The 15,005-nt window shown below is 33.3% G+C and overlaps 1 protein-coding gene across 1 annotated transcript in view; it reads left to right on the forward strand.

The window, feature by feature from the left end:
* LOC106883701 (plasma membrane calcium-transporting ATPase 4) overlaps nt 1-15,005 on the forward strand; it is a 291,531-nt gene that overhangs the window by 158,588 nt on the left and 117,938 nt on the right. The window contains exon 3 of the mRNA XM_089360610.1: nt 13,030-13,221. Within this exon, the coding sequence (XP_089216736.1) occupies nt 13,059-13,221 (163 nt within the window). The 5' untranslated portion in view covers nt 13,030-13,058. The remainder of the gene's footprint in view (nt 1-13,029; nt 13,222-15,005) is intronic.

The following is a 15,005-nucleotide window of genomic DNA, read 5'->3' on the forward strand; positions in this document are numbered from 1 at the left end:
TGATGACACTAACAAAGACAAATTCATTTTGTACTAAAAGTCTATCATTAATATTGAATTTACTAGCCATAGAATTTTTAAAAATTGAAGAACAATGACCGTATAATTAAGGCCAGTTGTTTAGAAATATCTTTAGATTTAACTCCAAGTAAACAGAAGAATCAAAATGGACAAGAAAGCTCAACTAAACAAATTTAACATTCCCAAGAAATTCTCTTTATTGTGGTAAGAAGTTTGTTGTAAGTCAATGGATTCAAGTATTTACTAACAATTATTGGTACCAACCTTAATCCTAACAAACTAGAGATTTTATTGTTGCATATTGGGCTTAATGTAATAAACATACAATGTTATGCAAGTTTTAATTATTCTTTAAAACAGCTTCAATCAATGAAATATCTGCAAGACACTATCTTTGAACTATAAGAGATTGTTTTACCCATGGAGTAGTTCAAATCATTATTGGGGCCAGACATAGAATAAACCCATCTGATAGGCTAGATCTTTGGAACAAGTTTAATCTAATCCTCTTTAGTTCTGAAAGTTTCTGATGCCAACAAGAATTTAAGTGTTAAATTTGAACGATCTGACACAATAAATCCTAAGCATAGAAACCATGCCTTCCTGTGGCAACTTTGTGCCTTTTAACCTGCTAAAACTACTTCCAAAATGTAAAAGGATACACACTGGGCTATTGTAAGCCAATCCAGTGGCCACACCACTTCTGCCTTACAGTCTAAGGTATCTTCAGCTATTCCACTTTACACCTATGATTATGAGAAAAATAATAGCAAGGTAATTGAAATTATCACAGATGCAGAATCATCTGAAAATTTTATGCCAAAATGTAGCTGGTTGACCCTTCCTAGAAATATATCCAAAACAGGTAGTGTTTTACCATTTTTATAGCTACATCTGAACTAACAGCATGAATTAATGGATTTTGTATCACTAAAATATCTATAAAAAATGAATAAAAATCCAGAAGTTTCTGTGATTCTGAAACTTTGTGCTGATGGAACTATAGAATGTCTTTTCTATTATTTAATCAGATAAAGTAATTAGAGTTACTGTGATAGTTGCATTGGGAAGCTGATTTTAGTACCCTGATATATATCAGCTAGATTTAAAGAATTTAAATGGAGTAAAGAGCAAGATAAGGCCTTTTGTATGGTTATCGCTCATCTTTCAGAGGCTCCAGTTTTGCAACTGAACTCAATGGAGAAGCTGAGCACTCTCATTGTAGATGCATCCTTGATTGCAGTAGCTGGGTTGTTATTCCAGGAAGGATACCCAGTAGCATTCATAAGTCACACCTTTACCCAGGCACAACAAAATTGGTCAAACATAGAGAGAGAGAGATGCTTATGCAGTGGTATGATGCATAAGTAGGCTGCAGCATTTCCTTCTGGGAAAGCAGTTTTATTTGGAAACAGATCACCAGCCTTTAAAAACCTTGTCTGCAATGGATTTAGATGTATCTTGATGTGCTTCATAAAAAATAGCAAGGTGGAGTTTGATTCTATCACAGTACAATTTTGTTGTTAAGCATGTTCCGGGTAAAAGTATTCCGCACATCATTGCCCTCTTTCGATTGATGTATAATGAGACTAGCAAAGATGATATAATTTTCTTTGCTTTGCATTTAGACAAATATGACAGTGTGTGGCAGGACATCAATCCCATAATGACGGAAGGCATCTGAAAACAGCCAAGTGCAAACGCATTATATGACAAAATAAAGGAAGAATTCTACAGCAAAACTGGAGATCGGTCTCGAATCTAGAATGTGCATTTGTTAAAGAGAATTATTTCCTAACATGCAAAAATGGCTTAATATATCATAAGAATCATCCGTTTATTCCAGCTCCTTATAGAGTCGCAGTATTAACTAAAATACACAACGCACACATGGCATTCAACAAACAATTAATAAGACATGACTCTGTTTGATGGCCTGTGTTGGCTTACTCGGTGGAGAAGTTTGTCAAATCTTGTGATAGCTGCCAGAGAGTTAGGCCAAATTTGGTACAGGCAAATGATTCATGGCCTATTTCTGGGCCCTGAGAATGTGTGCATATGGACTAGGCATATGTTCCAAACACCAGTAACATAGATGCCTATTCAACATAGATTGAGGCATTCTTGTGTCCTAATCATTCGATGAGGTGGTAAGAACCAAGCTGCTTGAGGCCTTTGCTCGTTTTGGTGTGCCCACAGCTTTAGTATTGGACAATAGGCCTGAATTTGTTGCATTAAAGAATATGCTGTCATGAATGGGTTGCAAAACAATTGAGACACTCACAGTCTGGCATCTAATGGTGCCACTGAAAGGGCTGTACAAATTGTGAAAGCTGTGCTGAAACATTTTAATCCGAAGACCAGGAATTTCAGCAACTACTTGAACAAAATTCTGTTCAACCATTGGAGTGCTTCGGGTGGTTGTAAATTATCACTGGCCAAAAAGTTAATGAAAAGACCATTGAGGGTTACTGTAAACACATTCTTTGAAGTAGGTGAGGATGTAATACACAAAACCATGTTCGACAAGGTTGCATTCAAGGCAAAATATGTGATACATGCTGGAAAGAATATTGCATGGATTAAGGAGTAGGGTCACTCACCGCAGTTAGTGACAGTTGAGTAACTGGCCCCACTAAACAGATGGGAACCAGAATTGAGCACAACACCTGGGACAGTGGTTCATGCTGAGTCTGCAAGGATGCCTAACATTGACAGTGCAATTATATCAAATCCTAAGGCTAGGCAGGAGAAGCTTAATATTGACAATGCTAGCTACTGAAGGTCAACCATGAAAATTTCATCAAGTCCTCAACTAAGGCGAAGTGCAAGAATTGCTGCTGGATGTAAAAAGCCAAAACATTTCAAGGAGAAATAATATGATAGTTGCATTGGGTTGCTGATTTTGGTATCCTGATATATAACTCTCAAGGGAAGTCTCATGCAACCACGTGGAAATCATGAGATGAGATGAGAGATGAATGAGCTGGCAGTCATAAAAGGGGTGATACCACTATGCACAGAGGATGATGCTAGGAACTGTACAGTCTGGCCCTTGGAATGAGCTGTGTAATCTTGCAGTTGCAAACATTCAACATATTTTCTATAACAGTGAAGCACAACAGTTACTTTATTATGAATCAGAACCTTTCATAGTTTTATTCAACTACAAGTGGCTCTAAAATGCAAACCTGTTTCATCCAAACCTCACTGACACAGTTTAGAAAATAAAGAACTGATAGTCAGAAATTTCAAAACTTTTAAGGAATGAATTCATAGAACCAAGTAGTTCACCAAAGTGGGTTCAGATTTAAGTTGTTATGGCAATTCCATCAAGAAAAGACTTACAAAAGATTTCTCTCTCAAACTATCAACCATTTTACAAAGCTAAATGGTTATCCAGTTCTCTGTATAAATGATCTGATCAATGTTATATCCAACCATAAATATTATGGCAAAAATTATCTAAGTAGCACTAATTATCAAGTTGCTATAATACCTGTAGAGTGACCATATGCAGCTTTCTAAGCATCTAGAGGTCTATATCATCTTACTTGCATTCCTATGGTTACTACAAATGGTCATCTAGAAATTTATCAATGAAAATAATCTTAAATTTATATTTAGATGATATTTTAGTTTGTAGTGAAACAAAATCAGAGCAAAAAACCAACAATTCAAATTTCTTTAAAGCTGCCAAACATAATAAACTGACCTTAAACAAAAATAGATCTAATAACTGTTTATATATATTAACTTCTTAGGTTATCTGATTTCATGTGAAGGATCATGTGTTAATCAAGAAAACCATTAAATTCTTGAAGAGCTAGCTCTACCTCATAATAGTAAAGAAATTCAGTTTATTGTATATTATACCCAATAGATCCTTCCCACTCTTATGAAATAAGGTCATTACTTGTTGCACATTTTCTTCTATCTGAAGACACTGTAAGCTGTATCAGTTCTATTTCAAATAATCTTAAACAAGCCATCTTCAGCCACTATCAATATGATTTACATTTTATCATTGAAACATGATATTGATGAAACTATTGCTGCAATATTATCACTATAATCTATAATATTTTCCTCAAGGTTCTTAAATAATTCTCAAAAAAAAAACTTCTTGTCACATTGTTGAATAAGAAATGTGTGCAGTTAGAGAGACTGTGAGACAATGGAAATATTTTTCCATAAAATATTTTGATTTAGTGACAGATCAAAGGTTTGTTTCATTTCATATTTGACAATACGAACCAAGGGAAGATTTTAAGAAAACAAAACTCCTGGGTTTTGACTGATTTTCTTTGCTGTTTAGCTATAAGCTGTAGATCTGGCCTGGATAATCTTTCAGTTGATTGTCTGTCTTGTACTTGTGCTATTACTTTTGCAACTTTAAATTGCTACATAATTCCTTTGTGCACTGCAGTAAATACAAATGCTTCGTTTTATAAAAGTTTGTAAACCAATTTTCATTAAAGAAGTATGAGTCTGCACCAATTTGCCAGGCATATGATAAACTTAAATGGAACTGATATTTTCTGAAGGGTACTTCGATTTTAAAGGACTTCTTTCTCATTCTAACAACTCAAATGTATACTTACTACAATTGATGAATTTTCTTATTTACCATTTGCCTATCTATACCTTGATACAATTAGAGAGTACCTAACTCATCACTTCTCAATTTTTAGTCAACCATTGTTTATTTTTTTAGGGGAAGAGTGGGTAGCTTCTTCATATTTGTCAAATTTAAACAGTTGCTAAAAAGCAATCAGATTTGTACATGCCATATCATCTTGTAATTCTTTAGGGAACTCAGTGCAAAAGGCATAAGAATCTCTGGAATCATATAAAGTTATTCCTTGCACAATGGAAGACTAGATGTGTTACTAGATGTTCTTTCTATTTTCTGAGTGACATCTACCTGATCTATGTGTCCCACATGGTTGTCTGAACTTGGTACAGGCTATCTGCATTATTACATACTTAATTCAAAATTGAAATTTCTAGTAAAGCTTTTATATCTTGTAACAGCTATTGGAATTATCAAGTTGACTAGAAAACTTGATTTCTACAAGCCATCTAACTCCTGTCAGATACAATGAACATCACACTATGCTAGTTATTCATTGTGTAAGTGACAAATAGGTATCTGTGGTTCAAGAAAACTGCTTTATTCCAGTTGATACATCTACCAACTATAACCCAAACACTTAGATGGTAAAGTGTATATTATTTTGTAGATCAACAAGAACTTGTATATTGATTGTGAAATTTGTAAACTCTGTTTTTAATAAGTTGGCTTTCATTTCATTGTTTTAATTAACTTTATAGTTAATGACCAATGTGAAATTGAAACCTGAAATATCTAATATTGTAATAGTTTAAAGTAAAAATAAATAAATAGGATTCATATTTTAATTTATGCAGTAGATAATAATAAAAAAAAGTATAACATGCTTATCAAGAATACATAAATGCTAACCATGTGATTTTGGGTTTAGACCCACTGTGGGGTACTTTGAGAAAGTGTTTTCTACAATAACCTCAAGCCAAACAAAGTTTTGTGAATGGATTTGTTAGATAGAAACTGAAAGAAGCCTTTCACATGGATGTATTGTTTCCTTGATGGTATGTGATAGTTATAAGCAAGCATCACTATCATACAAGCAGCATCCAATCTGCTTCATGAGAAATTGATATTATTTTGTTTGGAAGCAGGTGAGAGTTGTGACAAGAATATCCAGCTGCAGATGATTTGTCTCAATCAATTCCATTTGATCCATACAGGCATTGAAAAGTGGACATTAAAACAGTGACTACTTAACCTTAAAAATAGTTATCCTTTATACTTTCTTCCAGTGATGGCTGCTGACAGTGTATTTTTTCCAAATTGATTAACACTCTACCATCTAAACTGGCCATATCTGGCTCAAATATTCTACTTATTTCATGTTCAAACTGGCCAGATCTGGTTGCTCACACCTACCTTACAATGTTATTCTAAATGTAAACAATCACATCATCATAATTTTGAAATTTCAAGATAATGCATAATTAATTCAAAATAATGTGTAATAATACGAAACTAAATGTACTTAGTTTCACATTGTTAAAAACGCTGTTGCAGATAAATGGCTGGGTGATCAACAGTCAAACAGAAAACCAATCACTCTGCATCACATTATTGTAGTGCCTGCATGGCACAATATGGTGACAGCGGTAAAACAAGATAAATATATTGAATCAAAAATAATCGGATTACCAGCACATTATTATCATTAGACTTTGCTCAACGCTACCAATGTACCAGTATTATCACTGGACATGACGTGACACAAAACAAAAGAACAAGAAGAAAACAGATACACAGTGACAAACTGCAGGAATACACATGTTTAGCTGGAGGTATTGCTACAAATTTATATACAAGACAATTGTTATCATATCAGTTATATGTTGTGCCACAGAAAATAACCAAATCACACAGTGTTGTATTGCACAAGAAAAACAACAATAATATGGCAACATCTCACATTCCCCAAAATGCAGTGGCACACAGACAATGCAGCCGAAACCCTGCAAATATTCAAACAAAACATGTACTATTGTGAAGATGAGGAAGTTACAGAACAATGGAAAATAGCATTAGAAATATTAAGAGGCATTGGAAATGAAGGACTCAAACGTCTGAATGCATCTAGCTTATCAGAGGCTGACAAGAAAAACCCAAATAAACTGTGGGAATTATTCAAAGCACAAGTCAAGACAAACTTCAATTTCAGGGTACATCACCTTCAACTGATGGCATGTAGACAGATAGTATGAACAGACCACTCAGATGGAAACACCTGCCAAATTGCCCAACAGTATAGAGACAAACAACTGTCCAACAGACCCTACAAACTCCAGGAAATGGGTTACAGACCCTACAAACTCCATGGAACATGCTACTCAACTTGACTCAAGGAAAGAAATCACAAATGCTCCTCCTGATACCAATGCAGGAACACAAAATAATGGCCAGACACATGAGAAGTGCTCAACGCCAACCCCCAAAAGGATCACAAGATGAGGCAGAACAGGGAAAACACCAGGGTGCTACAAAAACTTTGTACCATAAAACTATTCATGTTATTTGAAGTGCATGTTGCGTGTTACTCTTGCAACAAAACGTTTTTGTTTTTTTTCCATTCTTTGAGAGAGAAGAAACCCTATTTTCATTTGTCAGTTTTATTAGTCTATGAATTACTTAAAGAAAAGTGGGGTGTTGTAATGATATGAAACTAAATGTACTTAGTTTCACATTGTTAAATATGCTGTTGTGGATAAAAGGCAGCAACTCGGTGGTTAGGAGATCGACAGTCAAATAGACAACCAATCATTCTGCATTGCTTTATTGTAGTGCCTGCATGGCACAGTAAGCATTGCATTTGACAAAATAATCTGAAAGTTAAGGGCTACATCTGACACTTTCTTAATTACAATATCCTAGGCTTTTTTTTTTATTTTATTACATTAAGCATTTAATTCATGAAATCTAACCATTTTGAAAAAGATATTTCATTATCAAATGCTTTTTTAAATTCTAATATTATACAGTGGCAATATTATTTTTAAAAGCATCTTGTATAACTAGTATGAACAAAAATATCCTATCTGGGCCAAAGAAATTTTAATTCATGTGTTTGAATATGTGTGTGTGTGTGTAGAAGAAGAAGAATGTGCAAATATATGTGTATATATATTTAGAAGTTTGTGTGGTTAAGAAGCTCACTTTGCAACTACATGGTTTTGAGTTCAATCCTACTCTGCAGCACCTTGGACAAGTTTCTTCAATTGTAACTCCACACTGACCATTACCTTGTGAAAAAACTGAGTTGACAGGAACTGTGTGGAGGTCCATCATGTGTGTTTGTGTTTGGTCTTCCCACCACCACTTCACAATTGGTGTTGGTTTGTTTATGTCTCTGTGACTCAGCAGTTCAGCTAAAGAAATCATTAGAATAAGTATCAGGTTTAAAATGTTAGTACTGGTATCAATTTATACAAGTAAACTCTGCAAGGCAACATGAGTGTGTATACTTGTTCATTTTAATTGAAATTTGTCAGGTTTTTGTGCAACAATTTCTGTTGACAGCCAGGTAAGCTGAAATGCACATAGTTATGTTTCTTACTCTCGAAAAACACAATAGCTCTAGTAATCTTTGTGAATTGAAGCTTAGAATTGGAAAAATTCTAAGTTATTTAAACTATTGTTACATTGTTTTTTAGAAATAAATTCTTAATAAAGCTAAAGAAACAGTTTTGTGAAGTTAGTTAGAATAGTTCATGCTCCATGCAACATGAGTTCTTTTAAAAGAAGTAACAAAGTTGTATTGGTCAAAATTGTTTAGGAACTTCAATTTATTTATTTAATTTTTTTTTGTATTACTCCAAAAAAGTATCTAAGACAAATTTGGAAATTACACAACTGTATCTGAAAAATTATTTAAAGGCACTTGTGATTTTAATGATTCTATATGCTGCTAATATTATCTGTTCTTCAAATAGAACCAAACAGTTTGATCTTGGTAATTTGGATAAAGGAAGTACATACACATTATAAATACTAGTACATGACCTGTTGTTTTATACCAGACCAAAATACATATTAGTTTACAACTGTTTTTATTTCCATATACAACATTATATACCACAAACAGACAGATAGGAGATTTCAATAATTAAACAGTGTCTTTGTATACAATATTTTTACTGAATTTAACACTTTCTTAATTGTAATGCCTGCAAAATCCTCATCATTAAAGGCAAACTGTTCAATAATGAAATTCATTTCAAGATGGCTTTAATGAATGGCATTTCTTATTGCAAAGAAAGTAACATATTTAACAGAAAAAAACAAATACTTATTAGTAAGTTGTAAGAAAAATTTAAAGAATAGAGATTCATAGTTTTCATTCCATTTTGTAACACTTATTTTTAAAGGAAAAAATTTTCTATTTTCAAAAGAGGAAGTTTAATGCCTTTAATGACCATGTTGAGGAATATATATGTTTGAGTCTGTATACATACAGACACAGAGAGGAAGACTGTAAGAAATGGGGTGGGGGATGTATTGGGTGAGTGATTTAAGTAAAAACACAGTGATAGCACTCTGCCACTGCATCACTGCTTGTCCTTGTGAAATTACATGTTCTTCAGAGGAAACTGAAGTGGACAGAACCAGTGAGTTGTCTAGGTTATATACATACATTCAGAGGAGGCGGTGGAGTTGCAAACGAAACCAGAAATTATGTTACAGGCAGATAGATTTCACAAAAATTATAATTTGCATAATAGATTTATATTATATAAATTCTCACATGCATGCTGTTCCACAAAATTTGTGAAGTCATTAAAAACTTATCAATAGCAAAAGACATATTTATTCATAGGATCAGATCTGGAAGGAAGATTAAAGCTTGATGATTTTCTAGATCAAGATGAATGGATGGATGGGCAAGGCAATAACATAATTATTATGGTGGCATATGTAAAAAAAAAAAATGTATTATTTGCTTCATGAATTAATTTCTTTCATAACTATTCTATTTATTTATGATGAAGAACATCAGAATCTCACTGAAAATGAATATTACATTGTTTCGACTGTTTGGTACTGTAATAAAATAGATAGTCCTAACTTCCTTGATTTGTATCCAAGTCATATATGGTCAGTATACTCAGCTTTATCTGTTTTATGCTTCTTATTGATCTTGTAGTTGGTATTAAGGAACAAAAATAAATATAAGACAATACAAACATCATTCTATCCGATAGAAAATCAATATTTTGAGTATTTACTTGGTGCTTCTTTAGTGACACAAGATTAAACACATTAGATTACAGAATCAAAGTTTAACCATTTGAAAATTCTTCGTCTACACAAGGAATGAATTTGAGCCAAGATTTTGTTTTTCCAATTTTTTTTAATTAATCAAGTATGGTTGTATTTGATATACACTTGCATTCCACGACATAACTGGGAGAAATTGTGATCCAAAATCAACAAATATTTTACAAATTAAAGCAAGAAATAGTTTCTCCACTTATGTAGTCATCCATCATCATCATCATGTCCTTTTCTTTTCCTTGCTTGGGTGTTGAACAGGTATTGAAGTGTTTCAGCTTCTCTTCTATCCCTTTGTTATTGGCATGCCACTGGCACTAGTTTGCAACTGTTACTATTCAATTCACTACCTTGCAACAGTTACTATTCAATTTAAAAGCATTTTGCTGTCTTATGTCTATGAGATATTGGTTTGCAATGAAATACTCTTGTCTATAGCCACAGATGTCTCTTAGAATCTATGTTATGTATCATGATTATCTATGAATATATTTCTGTTGCATTTCTATTTTCTTTTAATCAGTTTTGTTTTATGTAGTAACTTTTGTGTTTAACTGGCCTTGATTGTGGACTTAATAAGCTCGTGACTTAGCAATAAGAAGGTTTTTTTTTTTTAATTTGTTTAGTAATCACTGATTAAAAAAAAAAAAAACTAGACTCCCTTTAAACAATTATTTAAATACTTACTGAAGCTAGCACTCAGAACTACTAATCTAATCAATATGATAAAAACAATAGCACCTAGTATTTTGATATTTATTATATGGAGAAGTTATGGTGGTAGTACACAATAAGGATATGAGGAGAGTTTATATGTTTTGGTGCTTCCCACCCTATGGTATTAGGCTCAGTCCCATTTTATAGCACCATAGGCATGTCTTCTACTATAACCGTTGGCTGACCAAAACCTTGTGAGTGGATCTAGTAGATGAAAACTGTGGAAGCCCATCATATATCTATGTATGTATATATATTTATGTATACATGTGTCTGAATGTATCTATGTTTGTGTCTCCTTGGCATTATGTGATAGTTGTAAATGAGTATCACTGTCATACAAGCAGCATCATTCATTTCCAATATTCTGTGAAAACATCTCTAGGCATGGAAAATTATCACCTTAGTTGGAAACAGGTATGGGTTGGTGACAGTAAGGGTATCCAGCTGTACAAAATTTGCCTCATTAAATTCCATCTAAATCATGCAAGCAAGGAAAATGAACTTTAAAACAAATGTTTGTTGATATATATATATATATATATATATATATATAGATAGATAGATAAAGAAGATAAAGGGGAATAAAGTATGACTGCATTGGTTGTCACTAATCGACACATGAATCCTTTTCATGTGCGAGCACACACGCATACATGTTCTCTGCTTTTTATGGAAAATTTGTGATAATGGAAAGTCAACATGATTCTGTGAAGCTGACTTTATATAAACAAAAAGGGATATTTCATTTCACATGGATATTTGCTTTTGTTTTTCCCCATTTTACAGCACTTAATGAGATGAAAGCTACTATATGATATATATATATATTTCAGCACAAATACTATTTTCTACAATTTTATTTAAACAGGGTTTGAGTTTAGTTTTCATTTTAGCTCATGTTTTGGTATTGAGATATTTTTGATATAGGAAAGCTGCATTTACTTATTAAGGAATGTATTTGAAAATTCTATCTAAATAATGTAATCCAGTGTAATAAATTGCCTGTGTGGTTAAGAAGTTTGCTTCCCTACCACATAGTTTCAGGTTCAGTCCCACTGCATGGTACCTTAGGCAAGAGTCTTCTTTTATAGACTCAGGAAGACCAAAACCTTGTGAGTGAATTTGGTAGATGGAAACTGAAAGAAGCCCATCATGTGCGTGTATTTATATTTGTGCTTTATGAAAGTTACTTGCTCTGAGCAGTGTTGTTGTTGTTGTTGTTATCTGTTAGCAAATTGTCCATTTGCTTTACACCTTCAAAGATGCATAAAATAAGAGAACCCTTACTTGAAAACAAGTAAGGTTTAGTGACAGGAAGGGCAAACAATACCTCAAATAGTATAAATGGGTAACACATGCTAGCATGGAAATACACATAAAACAACATACAAGGTTAGCATTTTCTGAAATTTGATTCAGCTTTATATTTTGTCAAGTTTATTTACTGAAGTAGTTGTATAGGGTTACAATTACAACTATTATCAATTACAAATAGAATTGAGAGCATATCCCATGTCATAATTGTTGTAATAGAGCACCCAAACAACTGCAATTTCTTGATGCTTTAACATTGTTGCAAGTTAATTAAAACAATTATTTCAGCTTTGATTTAGGTCATAGATCTGCTTGATTGGAGCCAAGCTGGTATCTAAACAATGACAGATACATTTACGATTATGTAAAGATATATCAAGTTTATGTTGAAGCTAGTAATCAAGTTGTATGTGTGTGTATTGGAATTTAATTCAGTCTCTGCATCATTATCTAAGTTGTGGTACATAAGTGTTTATTATTATTATTATTATTATTATTATTATTATTATTATTATTATTATTATTATATGGGCTGTGGAGATGGTTCATATAACAGAAAATTAGTTCAAATCCTGCTGCACTATGGATCCAAACACTTGTTATTCCCTGTTCTCTATTTCAATTAATTTACATGATCCAATGGAATCTAATATCATCATATTTCCATTTTCCATGCTGGTAATTCTAGCCACTTTACAGAGTATACTGTGTGCATTTTATCCTGGTACCAACACTAGAGATTTAATTGACTAAAGCTCTCTCCCAATTTTCAGGTCTTGTGAAACAATGAAGGGTAGTAGATAGGCAAAATCCTTAAAGCATCAAATAAAATGCCTTGCAGTATTGAGTTCCGACTTTTTTTTTTTCCAATCCCGCCAAACTTTATCTTTCATCCTTTTCAGCTCAATAAATATATTACCAATCAAGTGCTGGGGAGTGATGTAACTGTCTGGCCCTGGCTCTTCAAAATTGCTGGTTTTGTGCCTAAATTAAAAACCATTGTTATTATTATGCATTTGTTTTAAAGATTTCATGAGTGAATTATAATGATTAAAAATTTTCTTTTTCTTTTGTTCTAGTGTTGGACATTACGCTATAGGCTGCAATCATGGGGGATGAGGTTGACGGCCACCCACCTGAATATGGGATAACACTTGAGGAGTTACGGGATTTAATGCAAATAAAAGGTGCTGATGCTGTAGAAACAATTAGCAAAAAATACGGTGGTGTATTGGAAATTTGTAAAAAATTGTATACTTCAACAAGTGAAGGTAAATTCATTTTCTATTTTTCCATGATGATTATGATTTTTAAAATATTCATTTTCAGAAGATAGACCTTTCATATTGAAATCCAATCTTACTATTTCACATGTCTTTTTTCAGTCTTTAAATATCATAAGTGTAGACACAGTATAAGCGAATGGTTTGCAACTATAAGGTCTAGGATTTGATCCAACTATTTGGCATTTTGGGCCAATGCCATTTTCAGTAGCTGACATATATCTTGTGAGTGAACTGGGTTGAAGATAACTGTAAAGAAACCTACCTGGTAGATTATACCTGTAAACACTGTATCATGCTGATTCTGTCTGAGAATTATACTAGGGATACACATGTCTGTGGAGTACTCAGCCACTTTCATATTGATTCAGGAACAGGTAGTTGAGTTGATTGAAACCGCTGAATTGTCATTATCAGATGACAGAGACCCACTACAAGCATATTACAGGTACCATTCATTGACAACAAGTAACACTTTTCACCCAGCATACATCATCCATTCACATGGTATTATTATTATTAGAGTGCAAGGCAGCAAGCTGGCAGAATTGTTAGCATGTCAGGCAAAATGCTTAGCAGCATTTCGTCCATCATTACATTCTGAGTTCAGATTCCACCAAGGTCAACTTTGCCTTTCATCCTTTTGGAGTCAATCAATTAAGTACCAGTGAATCACTGGGATCAATGTAATCAACTAGTCCCCTCCCACAAAATTTCAGGCCTTGTGCCTTTAGCAGACAGAATTATTATTACCAGAATTCCACTGACCTACATACATCAGCTGATTCTTTAATATCCAGTTATTCTTTCAGTTCACTTGTACTCTGCCTTGCACATCCAATGGATCATATTTGATTAAGTTTCCTTTCTGCTCTCTTCACAATCTCTATAATCAGTGCCCATCTCTCACTATTTCTGTACTTTCACTTGCCTACATGTCCTTCATACAGTCTATCTTTTTTATACATACATACAGGGTAAGCTTTAATTACTAACAGAATAGCACCTATCTGAACATCTTTCATATCTTCTTATAACCTCTACAACATTCTCACTACAATTAGATCAGTACTAAATAGGTGATTTATATATTCCATCAAGCAAGCTATCTAAGCAATTCACCAGCTTAATTGTGTACATGTTTTCTGCTGCTAATTACTACTGTTAATGACATCAGAAGTCTTGGTTCTCTGTCAGTCTGCCAGAGATCTGACTGCAACATTCATTTACCCATTGAATGCTCAATATTAAGTCCCTTCCTATTCCCTCCTATTAAAATCACTTCTCAAATGCATTAAGATATTGTGTTCTCATTTACTTAAGTCTTTACCATGTTGACCTTTAAGTTTTAGGGCTCCCAAACATTTTTCAAGTTTGGAAATTTTTTTCTACAACTCTTCAACAGATTCTGCAGTGGAACCCCCATCTTTAACATGTAAAACTCTTGTATTATTGATCAAAAATTATAATGTGAAAATGGGGGCTGAGAACAGAGCCTTAGATAAACTCATTTATGATCAATTCTTGACAACTCTACACTTATTTACACCAACTTTGTAGACATCTTCAGCTGCATTCTCAAGCTAATCATCTCTACCTATCATTCATAGCTTCTAACAAAGTAGAAAGTATGATACTGTCAAAAGCAACTAAAGACATGTATATTTGTTTTTAGTTAACTCCCTTTGTAGCTGTCCCACAAAGAAGACATCTACATATCTATAACCATGTCTTGCAAAACTTCACTGCAACTCTCTCGGCTAATTTTAATA

The sequence above is a fragment of the Octopus bimaculoides genome, chromosome 11 (genome assembly GCF_046866305.1).
Source record: "Octopus bimaculoides isolate indiv1 chromosome 11, ASM4686630v1, whole genome shotgun sequence".
Lineage (NCBI taxonomy): Eukaryota > Metazoa > Mollusca > Cephalopoda > Octopoda > Octopodidae > Octopus > Octopus bimaculoides.